We start from the raw sequence: 27,177 nt of genomic DNA on the forward strand, positions 1-27,177 counted from the left end.
AGACAAATTAAAGAGGACACTAAAAAATGGAAATTCGTTCCATGCTCTTGGCTAGGAAGAATTAATATTGTCAAAATGGCCATCCTGCCTAAAGCAATCTACAGATTCAATGCAATTCCTATCAAAACATTAACAGCATTCTTCAACAAACTGGAACAAAGAGTTCTAAAATTCATATGGAACCACAAAAGACCCCAAATAGCCAAAGCAATCCTGAGAAGTAAGAATAAAGCAGGGGGGATCTTGCTCCCCAACTTCAAGCTCTACTACAAAGCCACAGTAATCAAGACAATTTGGTACTGGCACAAGAACAGACCCACAGACCAGTGGAACAGAATAGAGAGTCCAAATATTAACCCAAACATATATGGTCAATTAATATATGATAAAGGAGCCATGGACATACAATGGGGAAATGACAGCCCCTTCAACAGCTGCTGTTGGCAAAACTGGACAACTACATGTAAGAGAATGAAACTAGATCACTTTCTAACCCCATACAGAAAAGTAAACTCGAAATGGATCAAAGACCTGAATGTAAGTCATGAAACCATAAAACTCTTAGAAAAAAACATAGGCAAAAATCTCTTGGACATAAACATGAACAACTTCTTCATGAACATATCTTCCCAGGCAAGGGAAACAAAAGCAAAAATGAACAAGTGGGACTATATCAAGCTGAAAAGCTTCTGTACAGCAAAGGACACCCACCATCAATAGAACAAAAGGCATCCTACAGTATGGGAGAATATATTATAAATGACATATCCAATAAAGGGTTGACATCCAAAATATATAAAGAACTCACACACCTCAACAAACAAAAAGCAAATAATCCAATTAAAAAATGGGCAGAGGATCTGAACAGACACTTCTCCAAAGAAGAAATTCAGATGGCCAACAGGCACATGAAAAGATGCTCCACATTGCTAACCATCAGAGAAATGCGAATTAAAACCACAATGAGATATCACCTTATAACAGTTAGGATGGCCACCATCCAAAAGACAAACAGCAACAAATGTTGGCGAGGATGTGGAGAAAGGGGAACCCTCCTACACTGCTGGTAGGAATGTAAATTAGTTCAACCATTGTGGAAAGCAGTATGGAGGTTCCTCAAAAAATTCAAAATAGAAATACCATTTGACCCAGGAATGCCACTCCTAGGAATTTACCTAGGAGTTTGAAAAAGCCATACGCACCCCTATGTTTATTGCAGCACTATTTACAATAGCCAAGAAATGGAAGCACCCTAAGTGTCCATCAGTAGATGAATGGATAAAGAAGAGGTGGTACATATACACAATGGAATATTATTCAGCCATAAGAAGAAAACAAATCCTACTATTTGCAACAACATGGATGGAGCTAGAGGGTATTATACACAGTGCAATAAGCCAGGCAGAGAAAGATAAGTACCAAATGATTTCACTCACCTGTGGAGCATAAGAACAAAGCAAAAACTGAAGGAACAAAACAGCAGCAGACTCACAGAACCCAAGAATGGACTAACAGTTACCAAAGGGAAAGGGACTGGGGAGGATGGGTGGGAAGGGACGAATAAGGGGAAAAAGGGGCATTACGATTAGCAGACATAACGTAGGGGGGGTCAGAGCATGGGGAGGGCTGTACAGCACAGATAAGACAAGTAGTGATTCTACAGCATCTTACTACACTGATGGACAGTGACTGTAATGGGGTATGTGGTGGAGACTTGATAATGGGGGCAGTCTAGTAACCATAATGTTCTTTATGTAATTGTAGGTTAATGATACCAAAATAAAATAAAATAAAAATGCTCTTTATATAAAAATGATCATACATGTAGGCATTTATATATACCAGCATAAATACATATGTATGTGCCATTGCATCTTGAGATTGTATTTCTTACTTTCCACAAGGCAAAATTCTGAAGAAGACACTAAAATGCTCCTGAGATTATATTTCACTCCTTTGCATCAGTGAAGCCCAGCTCTGACTGCAGACTCCGTCTCTCAGCAGAGCAGCACGGTGCACTCACTTTGGGGAGACTGAGGTTCCTTTACGAAAATTCATCAACAGACACATTGTTGGAACTGTTTATTGTTTTGCCAGTATCTTAGGTGAAAAATGTCTTGATAGTAGTAATCCCTTTTAAAAGCTGTTTTATACCCATCGATGACTATTTTCCCCTTAAGAAACTGCCTTATATCTACAGCCTGCATAACAATTCCCATTTATTCCCTTCAAGGGCTTGGATGGCAAATCCAGTTACTACCGGCTCACAAACCTGGAGGTGGGTGCCTGCGACCTCAGTGAGCCAACCCAGGCGCCGGGCCAGCGGCCTCTTCCCCCTGCCATCGGCTCCTGTCTCCACCTGACGGGCCGCTGCTTCCTCCAGGAAAAGGGGTCCCCCACTGCCCTTGCCTCCCTGGGGCCTCCTGCCAAGGGCCACGGTTCCTGATCTAACTCCGGGACATTCCGGAGAGGGGCAGGCAAGGGGGTGAGCCTGGGGCGGCCACATCAGCTCTTTCCCGGCAGTGTGCCCCTTCTGCTCACTGTCGGATGGCCACCGAGACACAGATGCTTTCCCTGTGGACCTCAGAAACCAACAGGAAAATGCCTGAGCTGCCTTGTCTCCCCCACAGGCTGGCCCAGGGAACTTATTTCTTCTCCTCCCCTGGGCTGGCCTGGCCTGGCCTCAGCGCTGAGCCGTTCTCTCATCTGTGCTCTCGTGGGGGACCCCCATCCCATGAGCATGTCCAGGCTCCTGGGCCTCTCCGTGCCTCCTCACACAAAGGAGCCCGGCTTCAGTCTGTTTCTGCTCTGCCCTGGGCCCTGTCCTCTTCCCGCCCACACACTGGCCACCGCATCCATGTCAGGCTGCATGATTCAAGGCAAGCCCCAGCTCGCACAGGCAGACCCACTCTCCAGAGAGTACTCCACCCAGGCAGTATCGGGAAGCATATGCGCTAAGATGGCCTAGTTCCCTTGTTTGGAATCCCTTTATATGGACTGAATGCCTATGGTCAGCTGGAGAAGAATGTGATTTAGCAGTTCTATTATAGTTGTGTGACTACAAACCCCACCCGCTAGCAGCCTCATCAATCAGGCTTATATACAAGCCAGTGGAGAGGCCCAAGTTTTTATGTAAATCTCGTTTTCTTTGGTGTTTCCATCCATGGGCTTTCAAAAGTCTTCTGAACATGAACTTCGCTTCATCCTATATGCTTTGGCAAAAAACGCAGGGGGTCCAAACTTCCCTGGAGGAGGCCCCAGAGGCTGCCCCAGGGGCACACAGGCCCATCAAAAACCTCCAGATAGCTCAGCTCCCAGGACCGGCCTGAACTGCAGAACGCATCTGCAGAGTTGGGCCAATGCTGGGGGATCTGGGACCCGGCCAGGCATGGGCTCTTCTCCTTGGGAGCCAGTGAACAGGGAGATGAGGGAGTCCACACTTCTGGTTCTACTGCCTGCTCCCCGCCCCCACCCGGTAAGAAACTTGCCAAGTCAACAACAACCTGCTCTGAATCTCGGTTCCCCCAGCAAACTGGGGATTTTCTCTGCCTCGGGTCTCTCTGCACGTGGAAGTGCCCCCTCCCAGCAGCGATGGTCCCTGCCAGCTCTCAGAGGGTATTTTCCAAGCTCTCTGTAGAGTCACTTCTTTTGTGGCAGGGAAATGGACATTGTGTCCATAGCCCCTGCCCTTCGGCACAAAGGAACGAAGTCTTTGAGTCACCGAGCTCCCACTCCAGCCATTAAGACCACCTCCGGTTCCAAGAGTAAGTTTTAATATTCATGAATTAGATCTCTGCAATCCAAGACCTGCCATCTGTGAGACAAGGAAGATGCTCAAGTCCTTTGCCAAAAAAGAGTGGGGATTGCAAAGTACGATATCAGACTGTGGGGAATGTGGTGCAGAAGAGAACAAACTTCTAAGTCTTTTTGATGCGGCAATTAATTGGTAAAGCAACGCCTGTCAACTGCCCTTTCCTGTCTAGCCCCTCAAGCTGGGGCAGAAGACTGGAAATGCCGACCATTTGGCTATGGTCAGGTCCTAAACTGAGAGAACGGCTCAGGCAGGCATGTGTTGGACCCTGGCCCTGGAGGGGAAGGAGAATCTCAGCGCCCAGATGGCCCATCCTGAACACACACGAGCTCCATGTCCACTCTGGCCATGCTCTCTCCACCCCAGGCTGACCTCAGGGTCCAGCCTCCACAAATGACTTTGTCACTTCCAGTGGTTTTTTTGGTCAAAAGAGAGCAATTTTTCTTTTAATTGAAGTTAAGCAGGGTTTACAGAGGAAGAGAACAGCTACGTTAGAACTGCCCCTGCCCGACAGAGCCTGGAAGCTATGACAGACCCATGTCCCTTCACACCAGCCCACTTTCCAGATTTCACAGCCAGCTGGCCAGTGGATAAATTCTTGGGTGACAGAGATGAAAACAGCTCTATGTGGGGGCTTGAACAGGTTTCAAAAGTAAGCAAAAGGAAACCTGAGCTTCTTTATTCCACATTAGTGATGCTGCAAACTGGTGAGCATGCACATGCATGCACACGCACACACTCGCACACACACACACACACACACACACAGGTATCTAAAACATGGTTCTACGATTCAGATGAAAACAAAAATACAATGTGCACTCTCTTAAGAATAATATAAGCAGCAAAATCCAGGCATTCCTGCCCTGTTACCCGGTACCCAGAAGACTGCTGCCTCATACAGATGGCCCAGGAGACAGTGAGCGTTCTCCCCTGTGGAAGGGAGGGGTCTGACAGGCTCCCCAAGTCTCCAGTGGGCTCAGAAGGCTGTGCCTGGCCTTGAAAACCACACAAGGCAGTGCCCGCATCTGAGCCCCCCGGAGAAGCTGGTGGGGAGCCCTGGGGCTGCTGAGATCCTGAGGTCCCCCCACCCAACTCCCTGGGCCAGCAGTGCGAGGCCATCTCCTGCTCCAGCTTGTGAAGGGCCAGGTGTGGCTCTCAAAGGGCTCTGGGCTCCACTTTGTTCCAATTCGGTGGCTCTCAAAGTGGGATCCCCAGGCCAGCACCACCTGCACTTAGAGGACATGCTGACTGTGGCTGCCCCACCCTCTGGATGAGAGCTCTGTGTGCAGCTGGCCACCTGCGCTCACTTTGTTGCGAGGCGAGGCCGCAGGGCCGTGCTGGTGCTCACTGAGGTTTGGGACCACAGCTCGCTCCAGTGGCCTCACGTCACTTCAGCGTCTGGAGCCATGAACAGAGAGCACACGGGCCACTGCTCCCTCCATCAGCTCAGAGAGGAAGTAGCGAAGGAGCCCCAGAAGGCCAGGGCTTCCCAAGGCAAGCCCACCTCATTCACCTCTGAGCATCACCTCTGCCCTTGAATTTAACAGCTGACTCCGGGTGGCAGGGGTCTGTGCTCTGAACAAAACTCATGTTCCCGAAACCAGAAACTCAAACCCCAGGAGTAAGAAAGGTGCATGGTTTGCTAATTTTGCCTAAAAGAAAATGCTCTGCAGTCTGCCTGAACGCGGGCCCCACACTTCCAGAAATCTGAGTAACAGGCATGTTTGTAACTCAAGTAATCAAGCACCATGGGGCATTCTTAATACAGTGGTATTTTTAAGAACAGGACACACCTATTAGAGCCCTGAGGATTTCATCCCTATCCCCAGAAACGCGGCTCCAGTGCATTCTCCCCTTTCAGTCTATGGCGAGCCGGGTCACGTCATGGAGAAAGAATGTCCGCTCTGCGCTGGTTCCCGTGAAACCTGGTGCCCAGCCTGGGCATCTCACTCAGCATCCGGAGAGGCAGCCACCTCTGAAAGTGGGCAAAGCCCTCACAGGAGCCTGCTAACTGCAGAACTGTGATACTCCCACAGACCGGCATGCTGACCACCCAGGCCCCCATGCACCTGCTCGTCCCGGGCGAGTGTACCCGGTCCTCTGCTGACCATGGGGCAGGGCAGCGGGACTCAGGCCTGACTGCCCCCTCCACGCTTGGTCACCTGGACAGCACCAGCCGGCACGCCCCCAGCGTGTGAGCCGGCAGGGCAGCACCTGTCACAGCTGTGCTCTCTCCCCGAAGACAGGTGGTGGACTTGATCTGGGCCAGGTCATGACAGCCAGCTGCAGGCCACCAGCCTTGGCATTTCTCCCTAGACGCTGTCTCGTTCCCGCTGAAAACAATGCTTTCGGGCACAAGTGTGAAAGAGTAAATGTGTGTGTGTGTGTGTGTGCACTAAAAATAGCTGTGGACCTGGATGGTCACTGGATCTGTTCCACATGATGAACAGCAAAGAGAAGGACCATGGGGCCGCTCAGGCTGGACTTGATCCCAGGGTCTGAGTGGCCCTGGCAGGGACTCTGAACTCGCTGCTTAGGCTGCAGCAGTGCGATTTACTCCGTTTGCTGGGGTGCCTTGCGGCTCAGGATGGGTACACAGGGATCAGCCTCCCCTCAAGGACAAGACTACAGCCCTGTGACCCTGGCCCACTTCTCCCCTCCCCTCTCTCTCAGGCCCTGGAGGGGCACGTGAGTGGCCAGGTGTGAGGCATTCAGGACAATGCCGGCACCTGGGAATCCCACGACATTAAATCAACATTAACCACAACTGAGTACTAGCTACGAGGGTGTATTACTGGTATTCCTTTTCATAATTATTCTAAAGCTGCCAACTTGTCCAGACAGTTAGACAAGATGTTAAACGCCACCAAAGCCTGGTCAGGTGTAGGTCTCATAGGAATATTGCTAATTGTGGGCCTCCTCGTGCTTGGGAGGAAAGTCTGTTCCATACAAAAACAGCAACGGGGAGAACGGAAGGTCCTGTTGCAGGCCATGGCAGCGCTAGAGGAAGGCATCTCCCCTAGAGTAAAGGGAGAGATGTGGGGGCCCGACCTATGGCCGAGGCTGAGCCCCACTCTAGCTGGACAACACCCTAAAGATGGCTCCTGCTTCCCTTTCCCCTCTTCCCTGTTGGGGATTGGCCCAGCAGACTTCCGTACCCGTGCACAGCTCGTGCTGCCCCTTAGAGTGGCGCGTGACACCTATCCGCTTAAAGGTCACACATGATACTGTCCCGGATTGGTTGGGTGACTGAATATAAGGGAGCCCGCCGGGAGGGAGAAGAGCTTCCCGACAACTGCTGTAACCGCCGCGAGAGATTAGACAATAAAGCCTAGAGAAGAATCAAGACCTTGGGCGTGTTGCTTCGGTCCCTGAAGGGTCGCGACACTAGCTCCTTTCCTTCTGCCTGTGAAGCTGAGGATTTTACCCCAAACTTACTTTTAGAATGATAACCAAAGGCCTTTATCCACCTTATTGATTTTAGGCTATTCTGGGTATTTTATTATATCACATATAATGTCACCCATAAGGGCTGTAACTACTGCTTATTAAATGCTACATGCTGGGCACAGTGCTTCCTATGGGTCAAGTTATTTGATCCAATAAACAGGTGTTGTTATTATCATGACCTTTTTACAGGTAGTTTAAGCAACTCACCCAGCTGCCCAGCTAGTAAGTGGTCAAGCCAGGGTTTGCACTCAGACTCCCCTTCCTGAGCCCACATTCCCGCTCCACCCCTCCTCTGCTGACTGCATGTTGCTAAAAGTGCTAGTCCTGGAATCATTTTATTAAAACAAATAGAAAAATTTCACTAAGCCCGAAGTACAATTCAATTCATCTTAACCTTGTTGCACACTAACTTGGAATTATTGCAGAGGACGGAAAATGCATTTTCTACAGACCTACAACCAGACTGGATTTCACACGGAACGTCCACAAATCCAAGAACAGCAGTCACATGCTGGGAACACTGCTACCATGCTGAGTCTGTGGCTCACCACCAACGCCTGCCACAGCTGTCATGGTGCTGTGGCCAGGACACCTTTAATTGTCAGTCATGAACATCAAGCCACAAGGCTGAAATGCACGACGCCTGATAAGATCTCACATCCTCTTAAGATAACCTATGCAAATCTCACTCCTAAGCCAAATTCTGGAGGGTAATGTTGCTGGGAGCTTTGTTCCAACGGTGGAAATTTCCATCCAGTAACTATAAATGTAGGCGCTTCAATGTAAATAGTCTCAACAATGCAACACTCATCAGCAGGCAATTGAAAAGTACTTGAAAGACCTCCCAGAAATAATAAAACCTCTACCTATGTCATCCTGGAAGCACACAAGCCTTAAATAAGAAGTATTTATTCCCATGTTTGAAATGTTGGGGTTGATCTAGTCCTAAAAAAGCCATGAGCAGAAAACCTGGGATGCCGTACAGGCCACAGTATAGCGATTCTCACAAAGAACAACTCGAGCAAGCTGTCAACTATCTTTCTCAGGAAGAAAGGAGAGCAAGAGAGATGGCTTGTTCCATGTAAAAGAGGGCGCCCTGCTGCCGGGCAAGGGAGCTCGCTGCTCCAAGCCACATGAGGAAGGTAAGAAAACCTTCCTGCGGGGTTGCTGAGAAGATGGAGTAAGTTACCATGCTTGAGCTAATGAGTACCCCGCTGGTATTACATTGTTATTATTATTATTCATAAGTAGAATCCCTAATGAAGCTGAGAACACAAAACCAACCCTTCAGCAGACTTAGACCTACACCACTGAAACACACTAAGCCCTCCTGTGCCAGCTCCAATGTAAGAGGGTCCAGCCACACGCCATGCCGACCCTCTGAGATGGGCACTCTCCTCACCCCCACTCTGCAGATGTGGAAACTGAGGCCCAAGGCCACATGGTTGACAAGAGGAGGGGCCAGGACTCAAGGGCAGACTGCCTGACCCAGAATCCAGACTCTTACCATCACCCAACACCCTGCCCGCCCACCCACTCTGCCACGAAGCTGTAGGTGAGGTCAGCAGTTGCCCCAAAGAAACAGCACCCAGAAACCACCTCCGAGAGGCTTAGTCAGAGATGGCACATGGGCTCCACACAGCAAGGGACTATCAAAACGCTTCATCTTCCCTGGCTCTGCTTTCCCCTCCACTCCTGGGGTAGAGGCCTGTGCTCTTCTACTGTGACCCAGACTTTTGTTATTTCATTTGGCAGACATCCAGTGAGCCTGGTGCTCAGCCAGGCCTGGGGCTGGGCCACAGGGATAAAGGGTTGCTGACACAGTCCCTATTCGGAAGCTAGAAAAGGAAAAGCACAAATCATGTACCAAGGGCCGTGATGGTGAGACAGAGGGGTACAGAAGTACCCTTGCCACAGAGGTAAGGATGAAGGACAGAGGCTTCCCCAGCCTGGGGAGGTGGGGCGGGTTCCTGGCAGAGGGGTGGCCCATGCAAAGACCCCACAAATAACTGAGCAGATGGACTCCTTTCTCAGCAGGCAGTCCTGCCTGGCTAGCCCATGTGCAGTGGCTGCAGACAGAGGCTGGGAGACAGACAGGAAGGGCCCAGGGAGAGCCCCTTCAGCAAGGATAAGTACTTGGGGGTTTACATTACAGAGTCATGTCCAGTTCCGAAAACAAGAGGCATAGAGCACTCCCAGGAAAAGAGAGAAAGTGACAAGATGCTCCTCCTCCTCTTCTCTAAGCCAGACAGAAATCAGAGAAGGAAAAGTTGCATGGGTTGGCCCACGGCACACCGTACCTTTGTGAGAAATTAGGAGGAGCAGGACTAGACACACATGGTTAACCTCCCTGCTCATACCACTTAGTTTATAACCATTTTCTGAACAAGTCAGTATGCAGGTCTTTAGAAACAGGAAACCCACAAGCTTCCTTTGCAAGCCTTACTGGGGACTGTGATAAAATATGAAACTGTAAGTACAAGCTCCCCAACCTGTCTTGTATATATAACCAGACTTTTGTATATAGTATGTTCTATGTTAGCAATGTTCACTGTTATTGTTTACAGCAATGGAACATCTCAATTTTCATAAATGTGGGCTTCCTTCTTTTTGCAAAGGTTTCCCCCTGCCTCACCAGCAAAGCCTCAGGAACATCAAAGAGGGAATTTATGGTATAAAAGCTCCCCATCACCATCTCTGACTTTCTTTATTCTACCTTCAGCTCAGTGAGTCTCAGAGACTTGAGAACTATATTCTCTACATAGGTTTAGAAAAATGTCAACTCTAGAATCACAAAATCCAGTAAGAAACTAAGTAAAACCTGAGGGGCAAAAAATCATTAGCTCTTGGTATCCTTGCCTCGATCAAGAACCAAAAGGTGAAGCAAGGCATATGAATGATGGTGGTTAACATCTCCTAACACACCAAAGTTAAGCCCAGAGGAACCGGACTGGCAGGTGTCTTAACAAGGCCCTGGTCCCAGGGCGGGGGGCAGAGCACGGCATCTGCAATTCCACCCAGGTGGTCCCAAGCCTTTGCAGTGTTCCACTGTAGCCCAGCTGGCAGAAATTTTGCTTATTACCACATTTGTGAATTCACAAAAACAAGTGTACTAGATGCTCCAGCAAACACACATGACAGGCTAGCTCCTGTCTGTCCTGCCTCCCTAACCTGCCCAGGGTGTGAGTGACTGCACCGGGGCGAGGACACAGCAGCCTGGCAGCATGAGCCTCTGGATTCCAGCCGGCTGGCTGGGGCCGCTGCTTCAGATTTGTCAGGGAATTCCAGGATTCCAGAAACACCACAGTCACGTTTAAATGACCACAGAGGAGGCTCCGCAGCTGGTTGCTTCTCACCCAGCCTGCTTGGCCAAGCCCAGGAGGCCTTGCCTCATCACTTCACCCAGCAGGCGAACCTAAAACAGGGCCAAGAATGCTTTATGGGGATTCAGAAATCGGTTGTCTCTTAGAAAACGTGTGACCCAACCTAATGCCCCCCTTCCGCTTTAAATTTAAGTCTGAAAAATTCAGGATGCTTCCCCATTCTGATGAAAGCTACCAGGATGCAAACACTGCACAGGACACAGCCATTTCCTATCGACAGCCTTTGTAAATATCTGTGTGCTAGTGCCACTCCAGGGGAGTCTCCCAATTATGCTTAAATAGACATCAAAATAATAATCATTGGGCAAAAAAAAATCTCCATTCATCTCATCCATTTTAGTGACGTCTTTAGGAGTAAAGTGGCTGCTGAAGGTTCCGGCACCTTCTAAGGGCCCAGGTGTCCCTCGGGGCTTGCACGCCCAGGGGGCTGCCGTGCCCAAGCCCATCTCGGGAAGGCCGAGACCCGACCCCGGAGGCCGCAGCATCCCGACCTGGAGCCCAGCATCCTCGCTCCCGCGTAGCAACAGCGCCTGCGCACAGAGAATCGCGCCGCGCCGCCGAGGTTACCCGCGAGCATTGACCGGGAGTTACCCCGGCGCGGCCGGCGGCCGCGGCGACGGCACTCGGGCGGCCACTGCGCACGCGCAGCATGGCGCACCTGCCCCGCCCGCACCTGCCTCTTCTGTACCCGCACGCCACGCGGCCTGGCGGTGCTCTTTCCCTACAGCCGTTCAGAATTTAGGCCTCAGGAGTAGCACGAAAGAGCTCCAGGCAGCCCCCGCCAGACCCGTAGCTCAGTCTTACATCTGAGGGCAGGTGTGCACTGGCTGCTTGGCGGGGACAGCGCACGCGCCAGCCCAGGGCTGCCCAGGCACTGCCAGGGAAAGGGATGGGTTTACTCCACTGTTAAAGCCCGCGGAAGGGCCGCCTCTGGTCCCCCAGAGCCTCATCTTCCCGAGAGCGCAGGTAAAGTCGGACACAATATCTGCGCTCCTTGGAGACAAGCAAGTCTCAAAACCCTTGGAAGGAACGCCTGGGTAGAGGACAGGTGGCCTGATAACCCCATCCTGGAGGGCGTGGGCAAGAAGAGGTGCCCAGCACAGTCCCAGCCAGGTGTACGCGGTTCCCACACAGGACAGAAGCCCAAACTGCCCCCCAGCCCAGCCCGCGAAGGAAACCTGGGAAACCCCTCCCCAGGGAGGTGGGGGGGCATTTTGTGCCACCAGGGTCAGGGACTGTGTATGTCATGGGCAAAGAAAACAATACCAGTCATTTTACATGGACCTGAGAAATGACAAAGGGAGGTGGGTTCAGCGGAGCTTTCGAGAGACAGGTAGTTCAGACTTCAAGTTTGAGCCTGACGGCTGGGCCTGCCTGCCTCAAGCCTCCTTGCCTCCTCAGCAAGATGCACCCATGGCTTTCCAGTGAAGACTTAAGGATGAAACGTGCCAAAGCAAACAGCATTTGCTTAGGAAACAGTTACCTCTAATTAAAAAATGAAAACTTCTGAAAAGATGGGAGGGCAGAAATAACACCTGAGAAATCCCATGAAATTCATGCTAAAAAGTCCACTTTCAAGGAGGCACTTAGATACCAAGGTGAGGCACTGTTTTTGTACAAGTGTACCAGACAAAAGTCAAAGAAACAGAAAGAGTGACTCATGTTCTGCAGAAGTGTTGAGCTCCAACCTTATCAGTTTACAAACCCAGAGCGGAAACACTCGGCAGGGGCTCCTGCTCATGGCCCTGCCCTTGGACATTACTGTGATGCCCACTCCCAAAGCAGGACTGTGGCCTCACTTCCTCCGAGGACCACATGCTCCTCATTTCCTCCTCCTCTGCACACAGCTCTGGGTCTTGCTGCACTCAGTTATTCGTTAGTATTTGGTTAGGCTTTTTTCCTCCCAACCTCGGAGCTTATTTCAAAACCAAGATTACACATGTTCTGCTGAGCTCCTAAAAGCAGAACTTGGACCAACACATGAACTCCAATTCAGATTTCAGCTCAACAGATAGAGCCTTTTCTAAGAATGAGCTTGTGCAAGCACAGACCTGGTTACCCAGGATGGGGTCAGTCCCTGGGTGCTGGAAGGGCTCAGACAGGCTGGCCTCCGTTGTTGGGGATGGAGCAAGATAGCTTGTTCTGTGGGTGGGAGGTCAGACTAGGGGAGCTGTGAGGCCCCTTTGGGCTCCAAGATTCGGACTCTAAATATAGGCCTCAGACATAATCACAGCGTTGGAGTCACTCTGGCATGTCTTCATTTTAACACCAAGTTCCATTTAGGCCACAGAGCACAAAGGTGACTAACAACAGCTGACAGTGAGACATGAAGCTCATGGCTGCAGGTTCGACTGGTCCCTGCAGTTCATTAGCCTCCATCCTTGACTCTGAACCCTCCTCTTGATGCCCTTTCCTATATTATGGACAAAACCAGTCGATACTGGATATACTTTATTTGAAGATACACTTTCCTATAAAGGTTTTGGAGCCTCACCAGACTTGAACCTTGTGGGTTTGATAAGGAATGCACCTCCATTCTATAAACCCCCAGTTTGTACAGGTCAGTCTTTCTAAATATATTTAATCTGACCCATGGAGTTGCCTTTGTTCCTTAAATAAGTAAATCTGTTGATTCTAGAACTGAACTCAAAAAGAGCAGGTGTATGGTTACTAAACATTTTTTTCTGCCAATTTATAAACAAAAGAAAGGGTTCACGTTCAGCAAAGTGGCAGCTTGGGTTATTTCTTGGCCGTGGCAGATCAGGTTCTGGTCTGTGAGAGAGGACTTCAGTTCAACAATGTGACATTTTCAAGATACAAGCATATTTGAGGTGTTAAAGGAAGGCAGGTGAAAATGAGTGTGGCAAGAACATCCTCAGAAAGTGAAACAGCGATACCAACCCCCCGCTGAGCAGAGCTCAGTTCTGCAAAGTCACACTGAGGAGACCAGATGCTCAAATCAAGAACCCGCCCTCGGAAGGTGACAGGTGCCCAGGCAGCACAGTGAAGGACAAGGGAGACCTGAGGCTCATGTTGGCAGGGCCACCTACGCCATGTCTGCAGGGCTGTGGGCCTGATGGTGCCACCCATTTGACTCATGCCTCTCTGATTCAAGGTCCCAGCTGATGCTGGTCGGGCCTCTGTGGAGCGTGCTCACAGGAGGGGGTGTGCTAGTGGAGGAGGGGTCATCTAGACCCCTGGGACAGTGAAGCTCTCCTGGTAAATGAGCAAACCCTTCTGGTTTCGAACATGGGTCAGTCATGAGTCTGCATGAGAGCCAGGCCATCCTCAACATGTTTTCATGTTTTCAAAGCCTCTTTCTGAGCCTCTAAGGCAGGGGATCAGAGCTGTTCTGGAAGACCTCAGCCCCAAAGGGGCCTCCCTGGGTGGCCTGCCTGATGCCTCAGGGAGCCCGCAAAGGCTAAGATGCTAAGAACTGGCCCCAGAGGGGAAGAGAGGAGCTCTTCAGTTAACTGGGTTCACCAAGGCAACGTGGGGCCATTCGGCTCCCTCTGTCAGCACCCCTGCCTCATGCAGGGAGCCCCTGCAAGCAGAATTTAGGTTCACTGTGCTTCACTAAAAGACTAGCTGCAGCCCCAAAAGAGACAAAGGCAGTCAAAGCAGTTTATCTCTGCACCCAAAATAAAGCCCACCTTAGCCATGGTGGCTCCCAGGAAGCACACAAGTAATTCATTCATGCTAGGGGAACATCAGTGCCCTCTGACCCTGAGCTGCTGCTCCTCTGAAGACTCACACTGCCTTGGGACTTGCCTGGTCCTCCTCCAGCTGGCCTTCCCTCCCCATCCCTGTTCCGGTCGGTTGGATCAAGTCACCCAGCACTTGGTTGGTATCCAGTCTTTCCCTAATGGAACTCCTGAAAGGGATTTATTAGTGGCACATTCCATCATTTTAGCCAGCCTGTCATTACAGGCCTTGTGAAAGAGCTATGAAATTAAGAGAAAGCAAACTTTAATTTGAGAAGAGTGCTCAAAGGCATTTTTACAGCTTAGAAGCAAACTAATATAGGTAATTTGACATGGAGCTGCCCAGAATGTTTAACACTTCCTGGCATTTGGCAAGGATGAGGCTGGAGGGTTAGATTTCAAAGTAGGAGATGCTATTCCATCCCATCAGAGTTTTTACCATGTCGGGACAATGTCGTGGCTGAGAAATAGTAAAGAAAACTCCAAAGCCCCCAGAATGTTCTTAACCTGAATTTCATCATAAGGCAATCTTGGGAGGTGTATTTAATTTCTAAGAATCATGCCATACACATCAGTTCCACCTCCTTGGTGAGGGGACAGGACAGGCAGAGCCTCTCCAAGGGACTAGGAAATTCCTATACATTCTCACGAGTGGCAAGGTGACTGACGTTCAAGCAAGCCACTTAAAAGGAAACTATGCCCTTTAATGATCAAGGAAGTCCTCAGTGGCTTCACAGAATGGGGCTGGGGGGCATGTCCACACTGTGATGGCCCAGCGGTGGTCTCGGCCGCAGGGCCAGGTGCTCACTACATTCCTTGGTTGGTCTTGGCCTCAAATCCCATATACCTGTTTCAGCCCCATTTCCTGTGCTCCTGAGACCTAGGAAATGCCTCTGAACCTCATGTGTTCCACAGGAAGGGAGGGCAGAACTGGCCCCCGAGCCAAGTTTGCAAAGGGAAACCACTCCAGCCTCCTGGGGACACAGCATTCCCCATGCACTGCCCTTGTGTGCTGTGACCAGTAACATCCTAAAGGAGAGGACACCCCAGCATGAGGCAGCTGCCAACTGTAAGATTGCCTCACTCCATCCACGCCCGCACCTGAGGACTTCGTGACGCGAATTCTCCTCTTCACAAGGGGTCCCACATGGGACTGACCCAGCATCTGCCCGCCGGGAAGCATCGTAGGCCACACTGAGGAGGGTAACAACAACTGAGCCGGATGTCCCAGCTTGTCCCCTGACACGGGGTTGCTGTGACGGCACCGGAGTCCATATTGTTCCAGATCATTTGTCTCGTCAACTTAAGCTACGTGAGTGAATTCCACGAGGGAAAGTAATTACTGTGTCAGAAGCCGGTGAAATGATCCTTGGGGTGTACTTTTCTCTCCTGAGAATACTTCCTTTCACAATTATGTTCTCTACTAGGAATCCATTATATGATCTACTTTTTCCTCCAAAGACATCATTAATCATCTGGCAAACATGTAACTACAATTGAAAATACAAGACGTTTTCTTAAACGCCATGTTCAGTGCCTGGCAATCGTCAAGCTCAAGGATTCTAAAGAATTGGTGCCTGACATCCCCTTCTGAAAAGCACTGCCAGTCACCTTTCCTCTAAGGACTATGAAGCTCTCTTTCTCTCTCTGTTTTCTTTAGAATAATTCTAAAGAGTTTGTAGAATAATTCTGTAGGAGTTTGTAATATAGTTTGAATCACAATGTCAAGCTTTGCTACAGCATTCTGTGTCGAGGTTGTACCTTAGCTCCACGTTCTGAGAGAAATCACATGAGCCAAAGGCTTCCGGGGAATGTACCGGAGTGGTCCAGTGTATCTGGACAGCAAGAAATGTGGGCTCGGAGTCAGCCGGCCGGGTCCCAGCACTGGCTCTGACCTTGAGCGACCCCCGCCTGCTCTCAGGCTCCTGTACACTCCGCCGCACCTACAGGCACTTGTCTCCAAACCTGGCTCCCCTCCACACGCCCTGGGGTCCATGTGTGGTGGCTGTAATGAGCTCAACATGAAAAGCTGGATTGTAAAAAATTTAAAACAATCAATTTGATACAGACAGCAAAACCAATATGGTGAGAGAAGTAACGGAAAGAGAGCCTGCCTCAAAGGTCAGTCACACTCAGTGTCCCACAGAGGTAAGGTCAAGTATCAGATTGCCACAGTGAGAAAAGGGGAATGCAGAGGGTTGGGATTTGACATCACTGAGGGGGTAGAGGTGATCGCCAGCAATATGGGAAGAAAAGGGGAGAAGCGACATGGAGGGCAAAGGAGACAGACCCCCAGACAGAGAGGCTCAGAAGCCAAGGAGGAGGGCAGCAAGCTGCACAGGAAAGGTATAAGCAGGTTCACATGTCAGGGGCCTCCCTGGGCAGCCCTGACCCCTGGGTCCAGATTCAGCGCTCTGACTGCCCATCCTGGGGTGGCTCTTAGTTGGGGAAACATGCTTCCCAAGGTCAGAGATGACTGGATGAGCACTCCAGAGCCTGCTGGTGATGGGGGCACAGTAAGCTCGAGACAGTGTAGGCAGCTGACTTCCCTCATCCAGAAACTCAAGGTTTCCCCTGCTGCGGCTTCCAGCCACATGGGCACCCAATCCATGAAGCCGGGGCAGGCCCTGCAGGCACCGAGCCTTGAGAAGGAGTACTGCTTGCCTGTGGCTACAGGGACCCTAGCGCCCTGAGGCCCTGCAGCTGGTGAGGCCTGGGCACCAAGTCAGACTAGGGGCAGAGCTCGCCTGCCCCACTAGCACAGGCGCATGGCAAGGCCCTCAGCTTCCCTTCTATTCAGTGATACAGGGGACAAGAATTTCCTGCTCTCCATTTATGCTGGAGTAGAGAGTCATCAAAATTCTGGATGGCAGGGTACCAAGAGCAAAGGAAATGACAGGGCATAGGGGACAGAGGCAAGCAAAGAGAGCAGACACAGGGGTTGCTCCAAGGAGGGGAGGAACAGGGAGGGAGCCAGACACAGAAATCAGGCCCAGCTGGTTGAGAAATTAGCAGCTGGGACACACCAGACCCATCCTGCCGTCTTCCCCTCGGCCCTAACCATCTCTGACTCACAGGCAGGTCCCGCAGGGCCCACTTCCTACTCCTCCCTTCCCGCCCAGCACAGGTTACTCCAGGGCAAACGTCTATCTTGGTCGCCACCTGGGCGGGGCTCCGAAGGCGGCCCGTGGGAGTGGATGATGGTGGCCCCTCCCTCGCTAATTAAGAGGCATCACTGTTGGCTGCCCTTGAAAATTACGTGACCAGTTCTAACACTTAGGGAATATGGGGCTGGGAAGCCACATACTTGGTGAAGAAATGATACGCTTCGCTTGCAAACCTAGTTGGACACCCGCGTTGGATTTCCAACCAAGAGTCTGCCAGTTTTCAAACGTTTGCCTTTCTGCCTTGCAAGCCATCTTCTCTTCATAGGATTTCCACCCAAGCACATTCAACCATCATGACAATATTTCTAAGGCCACATGTAGCCAGTGGACAGAAATCTAACTATGTCACTCATAGATTTGCCTCAATGTGTCTATATAGATAAGTCAAGCCAAACGTAACAAGGCCCTCCTGGTCACCCTGCATTTCTGGTAAAATCGTTTTTCAAGTTGAGAAGCAAAAGGCTGTAACCCTGTGTTGAAATCTCAATAGGCTCAAACAAACGGGCCAACCCTGAACCTGCCATGGAATTTTTCTTAACAAAACAGACTGGTGTACTCTGAAAATGTAAGGATCAGGTGGCACTGCTGCACAGTCAGCCACTGATAAGGCTCAGGATCTGGTCCCGCTTGTGCAAATAAAGCGACCCGACAACCGACTCAGCTCCCAGGTCCCAGGGGCCATTCAAGGTTCTAAAATTGTGGTTACAAGGAGGATGTTCAGGGCACCCAGAACACAGTCCCAGAGACTTCATTTTATGAGAGTAGGAAAAGAAAATGAAGGTAATGGGGACAAAAGAGAAAGAAAAATGAAAAGTAAAAAAGTGAGTCTTGCTGGGTCATCTTCAAAAAGAAAGGTTGACTCTAGATTTAAGTTGAGAACCCTAAAAATTTACAATCTCCCAGTGGTCCCTGAGTCACTCTTATTGTTCCAGATTCCCCACAGATTTCAAGTTGTTGTAAACGATGCATTAGGAACTGAGGATGGCAGTTTTGTGGTGATGTCTAACATGTCCCACTGGGTCCCCCACCCACTGGGAAGACAGACGACAGGTGGGTGGAGCAAAGGGAGATGAGGGGTGCATCCCACGGGAATAAACAGGTGAGGCTGGAGAAAGAAATACCAACCCAGGAAGGCGCTAACTCTACCCTCTGAACATCAAGGGCTGCAGGGGAGCATCCAAGCTGCTAGGAGGGCTCACAGATTGTCAGTCCTCAACTCCCATTCACACGCAACAAGCTGGTGGCAACATGGTATACCGTGGGTCTCTCCGAGATCTTCCAAGTCCCAGCCTCTCTGGCTCCTCGCCTTTTATTTCTAAGGCTTATCTGACAGCAAAATATAATAGCCCAGATATATTGTACCCCACAGATAGCCCACCAGTGATAGAGTCCTTTCAACATAAATGATTGGTTTCCAGAGAGGTCACGCTAGGTCACCAGCTACTTTTTAACACTTTGAACTTGGGACGGGGCACCTGTCTTCCATTTTGCTCTGAAACATTAAAAAATACTCCCATCTTGAAAAACTGAACCGAACAGCATCCAGTAGAGAGGACCCCCTGAGTGCACACTAGAGGCTGGCACATGGGGACGCCGGTCCACCTCTGGGAAAGTCAAATCATATCAGAAGTTAAGAGCCACGGTGACTCCTGAGTCATCTAGCCAAGCTAGCTGAGAAAATATTTTAGGTGGGAAAAAATCAGGCCTGAGCAGAATAAATAACTTGGCCTCGCTGTGACCAAGCGGAATGAGACTCTTACCTCCCAGCTCCCAGACACCCTGCTGATTCCTTCACTGGCTCCTCCCAGTCCGAACTCACACAACCGCCCCTCCTACCTTTCTTCCTCCACCAGGGGCCTTCGGGAACAGAGTAGGAAAGGTCCTTGAACTCTATGTTCACAGCCGCCCTCCGCGGCAGGGAGGAAAAGCGCTGTGCCTCGGTGAGGCTGTTGTCCACTTTCTTGAGATGTCCGTTCAGCAAGTCCGTCTCCGTGGCCTCCATGTGGCTGGAGAGCTCCTCATCCACCGAGACGCACACCGACTTGGGCTCCGTCATGGCTGCAGAGTAACTGCTGGCATTCTGGCGAAATGGGAGGAAGCATGGAGAGGTCACAAGCTGCACAGAGCACAAGGGCCTTGCCACCTGGCTCAGGGCTGTTGATGGTTCACGGCGACACCTCTCACCATGAATAATCATGGGGAAGGGTGCTTACCCAGAGGAATCTGTCATGCTAGCCATCACTTTTTCTTCCATTAAAAAATGCTGATGGTAAACTATTAACCTGATCTGCCAGTCTTACTTTGGAATCATAAAATCTGGCCACAAAACTACGAGAAACAAATCACTTGTCTCAAAGAATGAAACACCAGCGACCAAAAAAAAATTACCTATTTAAAAAACCCTATTAAGATGCGTGAGGCTCCTAGGGAATATGTAACTGAAAAGGTTTCATTTAAAATGGGCTCTTTCGGTGTTTCCTCAGTAGCCTCATAAACATTTCTGCAGAGTGATGATTTAACCACAAACGGCCTTTGCATTTTCCCTGTAAATTTTCCCAATCACTCACAGCTCTCCCCTCTGTCTCTCTGTAATGGCACTGAAAAGATGGAAAGTTTGATACTCTTCTCTCTTTTATACAGACAAGGAAACTGAGGCACAGACAATTCAAGGAACTTGCTCTAAGCCCTACACTCCAGTGAGGGGCAGAAGTGATCCCAAAATTTGAGTCATCAGGAAGACAGCAAGGTGCCTTCCACTGCATCACCACAGTCCCCTATATTTTGGAGCTACCTTGGCTTTAAAAGCTTCCACTGGGAGTCAACTGAACCTTGACGGATGAGCCAAGATCCAAAGTATTTATGCAAAGAAAGGAATATCCTTTTCTAATGGCTTGGCAACCTCAGCCAAATCGATATGCTTCAGGACCTCCAAAACACAGAGGAACTGTAGGGTGGACAAACACCAGGCCGTGGCTTTTCCAGCTGTCTCTTGCATCAAGAGAGAACATTCCACGGTGCCAGAAGCATGGGTCCTGGCGATGCTCCTCCGTACTGATGCAGACAGTCTGCCTGATGGAGAGAGCCTGTTGATACCATCTCTGATAATTCCGGCCCTTTGGACTCCCCTCAGACTGGGAGACGCTGCCCTGTTGTTACTGGCTCTGAAGAGGAACCTCTTACAGTTGTGTGTTAGGGTTGTTAGGTATTTCTTTGGAGTTGATGGCTTTTTGATCATCATTTCTAATCAGAAATCCAGAACAAAACCAGAGAGTGGGTCATCCATAGATATTCCTACAAACCTCAGCAACTCGAGTGGCCAAAACAAGCCCTCCTTGCATTAGAATGACCTTCCTGAGGTACATGCTTGTATCGTTGAAGAGCCGGAATAATTTCTAGGGGCTCAAAATCTTGGAGGGCTTGGAGGTTTTGAATATGTAGAGAACAAACAGGAGGATGGGGAGACGTGAGCACAGGGGTTTCTGGTTCTTGTGATATTTGAAATGTTGCTGCACCACTTTAAGAAAAAGTCACATGCACGTGCATGCACACACACATGCCCTCCCAGGCATCTCCCACCTCTGAAAAGCTTAATAAAATCAAACTTTGCTCATTCATTGACTATAATATTCTGTGGAGAAAACTTCAGGTACAGAATAAAACATGAAATTAAGCTTGGTTTGCTGCTGGCATGGATCATGTAAAATGTTTCAAGTGCAGATTTAAGGAGGGTCAGGCATTTGAGACACAAAGTCAGAGAAGGTTTGTGCTAGCCTCATACTGGGACTTCCCAGAGCCTTGGCATGAGAGTGTGCCTCTCCAGCGCCCAAGAGGACGTTGCCTCTGCATCCATACCTCCTGGGGACCTTCTGTTCTGGGGCCTCTTGAAGGAAGAATAGGAGATGCATCCTGGCTCAGCATGCTCTTGGCTTTGGCCAACCGGAAAAGAATGCACAGCTCCAGCCCCAGTCCCTGAGCAGGCGCAGGGCTTCTCTGTGTCCCTGACTCTGCCCTCCCGGGCACAGGCTGCCATCCCAGGTTCAGAATATACTTTGACTTGATAGGAGCCCGCAAGGACCAGCTCCTGGCTTTGAGGGCAGTGGAGAGGCAGGCAGTGGGCAGGACAGTTAGCTCCAGGCTGGTCAGCAAAGTCCGTTCTTAATCACCTCGCCACCTAAGAAGAGGCTAAACATCCGGTTCCAAACCCACATCCCACGGGCAGGCTTGGCTCTGACCCCAAGGATCCCCCATCTCTGTTTCAGCAGTCAGGGGCGAGGCATCCGCAACAACCCACTCCCCGCTGGCATTCCGGCTGCCATGGCCGCCCTCCTCCTCCCCTGGCACCCACCACAGGTGTCACCTAGCCCCCTAAGGAAGGCCAGGGCAGGTGCGTCTTCGCTTTTTGATGAAGTCCACAGAATACAGGGATAAAAAGCCATTACCCCCACGCACGTACTGACTGTAGCAGACACCAGACCTCTATGATGAGGGTCTGACTCTCCCTCTAGACTCTAAGCCTACTTTCTGCCTCACTCATTCACCCTGGAAAGTGAGCCCCAAGCAAAGCCCAGACATGGCCAGTGGCCTCAGCAAGCTCGTGCTCAGTATCTGGCCCCAGGCAAGTGTGTGGGGATTACAGTACTGTGAGGAAATGCTGGCCGAGGCCCAGGAGGGACACCCAATGCAGAGTGGACCCTAGCGGTGGCACTCGGCACAAAGCGTTTCTGCAGAAATAAAATCTCAGCCAAGATTAGCCAAAGGAGTTGGGGAAGGGAGCTGGCTTGCAATGCTCCATGCAAGGCAACAGCATATGCAAAGGCCCTGCAGCAAGAGTGGAACAGTGCGGAGAAGATGAACTCAGGGCTGCAGCTGCGGTTTGGGGCGGGCAGGGAGTGGACGGGGCTTTGGAGTAAGAGGAAACCAGAGAGACACAGAGGGTCTGAACAGTGAAGGGCTTGCAGACCTTGTCAAGCATTTTGAACTTTATCTAGAGATCTTTGGGGGTGGAGGATATGGAAATGAGGTATTTGCAGCCGTGAAGTATTGGGTCAGAACTGCAGTTAAGAACCATCTCCATCAACATGCACATGGGAAGGTGATGGTGGCCTAAACAAGCCAGTGGCAGCGGGGATGGAGACAGCTGGACAGGCCAGTAGGGCAGAGCTGGGTGACTAAACTGATTTGGTAGCGGGGCGTGGGAGAGAGAGAAACAGAGAGAGAGGGGAGCCAGAGTCAAGGACTTGCTATTTAAAGTACTAAGTAATAACACCTCCTGCATACTAGGTAAGTGATTATAAACAAGAGTGACTATTGCTTCAGCAATTACAATGAGCCCATTAAACTCCAGAGTGCATAGATTATGCCTCTTAGGCTCTCCACAATTCAAGCAGGGGGTACTGCCATTTCAGAGGAGGGACCAAAGGCACTGGGGACTGCCTCACCTGTCCAAGACCCACGGTTGATAAGTAGCCACACAGGGTCCAGCTCTGTGTGGCTTCCACATCTGTACCCCATTCTCCCAGCCAGCATCCTTAACAGCACTTGAGTGTTGCTCACCTTTCTACAGGCAAGTTGTAGGGACCCTGGTCATCCTAACCTTGTCGATTATAGGGACACCCACAAGAAACTGAGGAAAACATACAACCATGCTCACACATACACAGACACCAAAGCAGTGCATACCATTACCCACCTTTCCTCCATAGATGTCCAATACCTTGCCCAATTAATAAAATCATGAAATCCTGTATGATGGGAGGCTGTGGTTGTCATTCTGAAATAGACCAGCTCTCTGGAACCACATCCTCGGATGAGAGCGACTGGCAATATAGATTACAGCTAGCTTGTCCTTAGCCTCCTGAGCTCGTTAAAAACAAAACAAATATAAAAACAAAACAAAAAAAATAAACAATGACCACTTGATCCCCTTCATTGCATGTTTCCCTATTCACGGGAGCATTGTCTCTGACCTCCCTGCACACACGATCTGTGCTGCATAATAAATGGTAAAGCATAGTAAGCCCATTCTCCAGTGTTGAATGCTGAGAAGACCCTACCTGTATTGTTCCTGCCTGCAGTTCATGGGGCACTCACTTCTACTTGAACACCAGCACATAGAGATGACTGTTTAGCTGGGGAGCGTGTCCAGCTGTAAGCAAGCTCCCCTGGTCATTGTGGGGCTGGTTCACTCTGTTTACACAGGGATGCAGTTAGAAACTTTCTCCCAGAGCATGGTGGGGAAGGGAGGAAAAGCACCGAGCAGACACCAGGCACTGGCATGCATTTCTCACCTCCCTCTTCGTTTCATTGCTGCCCAAACTGGTGCCCACCTAGACCACTGGACCCCTCAGTTGGACAGCAAATCCCTCCCTGGTACCCTGGTTGCATAAGAGGAAAATGTACTGGCCAAGAATCCTCAAGGCTACTGCCTATGAGAACACAGCCCAACGTCACAGCCTTAACTAAGCAAAGGGCAGATGCCACCACATGGTCACTTGGGATGCGAACCTCACTGTCACCATCACTGCAAACAGCCCAGAACACCACCATCTGATTGAGAACCTGTGCCCTCTCCTTCCAACCCAGCTCAGGGCCTCCAGTGCCCCAGCTGGGGTGCTTCGCCCAGCTTCCAAAGCACCTTCTCCAGACTCATGTCTGGCGCAGTTAGCCCTGGGCTAGACCCCAGAGCAGATTGCAAAAGCAAAACTCAGGATCCTGGGGATATGTCAAGGGCTCTTTATTTATAACTTAGGTAGAATCAAATTGAAAGAAAAGTACAAGGTTTTCAGTGGAGTCGGGGGGTGGGGAGGCAGGGAATGATTTTCAAACAAAACAACTTTCCTTGAAAAAATGTGCCCCACCATTAGCATCTCACCATGAGCACAAAACACTTGAGTTCTGGGGTTGTATCAAATACGCATATTTTTTAAATCTTGACATAAAAACATTTATACCTTCAAGCACTCTGATTCATTATTTTTCCACATGTGTAAGCCACTTTTATAGCTTTAAAGGGACTTGAAGAGTTAGCAAGCATCTAATATATTTGAAGCTTTCCTTATCTACTACAACGAATAATAATAATCTCCCTAATTTTCCATTATAAACGTAATTTAGGAATCCCAAAGAAATGAGCAAACACAAAAAGAAGAATTGCCAAGTGTTACCCCAGATAAGAGCAAATGTCACGAGGAAGGGATTGCCCTTTCCGTTTCTTCATCTCCTCTTGCATGTCGGCAGCTAAGTAATAAGGCAAAGTCCCAGGGATGGGAAGTGGTCTGAGAGTCCCCCTGCCACTGGCTCTCCCTCCTGTACCAACCTCCTTAGCTCGCCTGCGGCCCCATTCTATCGGTTTTCACAAATCATTATATAATGAGCAGGCCAGGCTCTGTGTGCTCTACAGTAACCTGTTCGGAATCATAGGATGCAGTTGTTAGAGCAGAGCATGCGCAGAAACCGGGCTACGTTTTTTTTTTTTTTTCTTGAGCTCAAGGCAAGAGGTAACTGTCGGTCAAATCCTGCTGAGCCCTGCTGACTTCAAACACAGGATGCTAAAAATGAAATAAAGGGAAGAGGTGGGGGTGAAAAACTGGTGCACGCTGTGCACTGTGGGCTCACAGCCTTTGGGACGTAACTAGCAGGATAGTAAATACATAAGGGTAGAAAGGGGTGGGGGAGCAGCCCGAGATGGGTGGGATACGGAATACTTTCTATTTGTACTTTAGATGACCTGAAATCTGGTCCACAAGTACCCCACTGCAATGTCGGTGCGCTAGGCACATGAATGAAAGGCACTAGGATGGGTGGGTGGGTGGTTAGTTTGCTGTGTGCTTCTCCCTGAGTTTACGGAGCGCCTGTAAAGGGCCAAGGGGAGACTCCTGTCACCCTTGGGAACAGCACTCGCCGTAACTATGTCTAGCAATGAATTCGCAGGCACCGGTGGTCCCCCCGTGGAGCTGGTACCCTCGGGAGACGTGAGATGCGCGCCTCTGTCCCCTCCCCGGGCTCTCTCCTGGGCGCAGAAAGGCAGCCTGCAGGTATGGAGGCTCGCCCCTCGGCTGCGTCCGCCGGATTCCGCGGACCCCCCGAGCCTGTCCGGGAGAGGCTCTCCTTCGGGAGCGCAGGGGCATCGCAGGCTCCGGCTCCCGCGGAGCAGCTCCCTCTTTTGTTCCTCCAGACCGTGACCAGCGCTCGGGAGGGTGGCGCGAGAAGCGCCGAATCCCCGAGCCTCGGCCGCGCGCGCAGCAGAGGGTCGGGCCCCTTCCCTCCAGCTCAGGCAGCCGCCCGTCCCAGGGCGCTCCGGAACCCAGGCCCCAAGCCCCTCACCCCGAGGCGGACGAGGTCAAGGCCATCGGTCCACTTGTGGGGCTGCGGGAGCCTCCCGCCCACTGCTGGCCCCTTTGCTTTCCCCGCGTCCTCAGCAGGGACAAGGAGCGTCCCGCGGCGCCAGGTGGCCAGGGCTGGGGGCGACGGTAGCCGGGAGCCTTCTCGGGGCCCCAGGGGCGGACGTCAGCGCAAGGGTGAGGGTCTTTGTGCGCCTCTTGCTCTCCTGGCAAGCAGAACCGAACCGTGGGGCGCAGGACGAGCTCACTCACCATGGCGGTGCCGACCGAGAAAGCGGCCATCAGACAGGCCATGCCCCGGGGGCGGGGGCGGGAGCGGTGGTGGCGGTGGCGGGCACGGGCAGCGGACACGGGCGGCGGACACGGGCGGCGGGCACGAGGCTGCGCTCGCTCCTGTCGGCTGCTGCGCCCGGCTGGCTGGGGCTCCTGCTCTGCTCCGGCTGTGCGCCCCGCCCCCCGCTCCCCGCCCCCGCCTCGCCATTGGCCGGCTTGCAGGGTGGGCGGGGCAGGCAGGTGCGCGTGCTCTTGTTTTGCTCCTGGAAGGCGGCCGCGGGACCTGCGGACGCCCAGCCGCCCACTGCCCGCGCCCGGGCCCGGTGGTGCCTGGCCCTCCCCAGCCCTGGTGCCCTGAGTCCGAAAACGCGGCCCTGGACAAGGCCCGACAGAGCGAGGTCCCCCGCCCGGACCGCCCTCTCCGGCCCTGTGCAGCGATGCTGATGGGCCAGAAGGATGGGGAAGGGGGCCGGAGGGGCAAGGGACCTGCTCCTCACTTCTCTTTCTTGGTTGGGCACCTAGGGAAGAGATGGCCTCTCTAGCACGCTCCCCCCACCCCACGCCCCCGCAGCTCCGTATCAGGGGTGTCCCCCGCAGTAAGGCACAGCAGGCACTCCCACATGGAACGCTGGTGCGCGCCAGAAGCAGAGCCAGGTGCTGGATAACAAAGGGCGCTGAGGGAAGGTGCGCAGGGCTCTGTCCTCCCCGTCCGCCCCCTCCACCCGCTTCCCGCCACAAGTAAAGGCTTGTTTGTGTACATGGGGTGTTTCCAGTGCCGTGCCTAGAACCTGGCCCATAGCTGTGTTCATGTACCTGCATAAGGAGTGACACTCCGAGCGCCACATTTGGCCCCAGACTGGAATATCAGATGGCCTGGCTGGCGTCTGCTAAAGCTCTTACTATATATAAGTGGGACCGGTTCCTGGTAACCATGGTGACAAGACATTCTTTACTCCCATCTCAGAGGCTAATGCTTTTGTTCAGTGGTTTGCCTGTTGGGGTTACACACAGGAACGCACTGCCTCTCACTCCAGCACACCTGGGTCA

General features: G+C 51.2%; 1 protein-coding gene across 3 annotated transcripts in view; it reads right to left on the reverse strand.

Moving 5' to 3' along the window:
* ABCG1 (ATP binding cassette subfamily G member 1) overlaps positions 1 to 26,353 on the reverse strand; it is a 72,741-nt gene extending 46,388 nt beyond the window's left edge. For 2 of the 3 annotated variants that reach the window (XM_037014670.2, XM_037014669.2), the window contains exons 1-2: positions 26,110 to 26,253; positions 19,355 to 19,598 (exon numbers count right to left, since the gene is read on the reverse strand). In XM_037014670.2, the coding sequence (XP_036870565.2) occupies positions 19,355 to 19,598; positions 26,110 to 26,151 (286 nt within the window). In that variant the 5' untranslated portion in view covers positions 26,152 to 26,253. Of the gene's footprint in view, positions 1 to 19,354; positions 19,599 to 26,109 lie in introns of all 3 variants that reach the window. The other variant, XM_073231298.1, reaches the window with a different exon arrangement.
* Positions 26,354 to 27,177: the final 824 nt, after the last annotated feature.

This window comes from Manis javanica, chromosome 3 (genome assembly GCF_040802235.1).
Source record: "Manis javanica isolate MJ-LG chromosome 3, MJ_LKY, whole genome shotgun sequence".
In the NCBI taxonomy this organism is placed as follows: domain Eukaryota; kingdom Metazoa; phylum Chordata; class Mammalia; order Pholidota; family Manidae; genus Manis; species Manis javanica.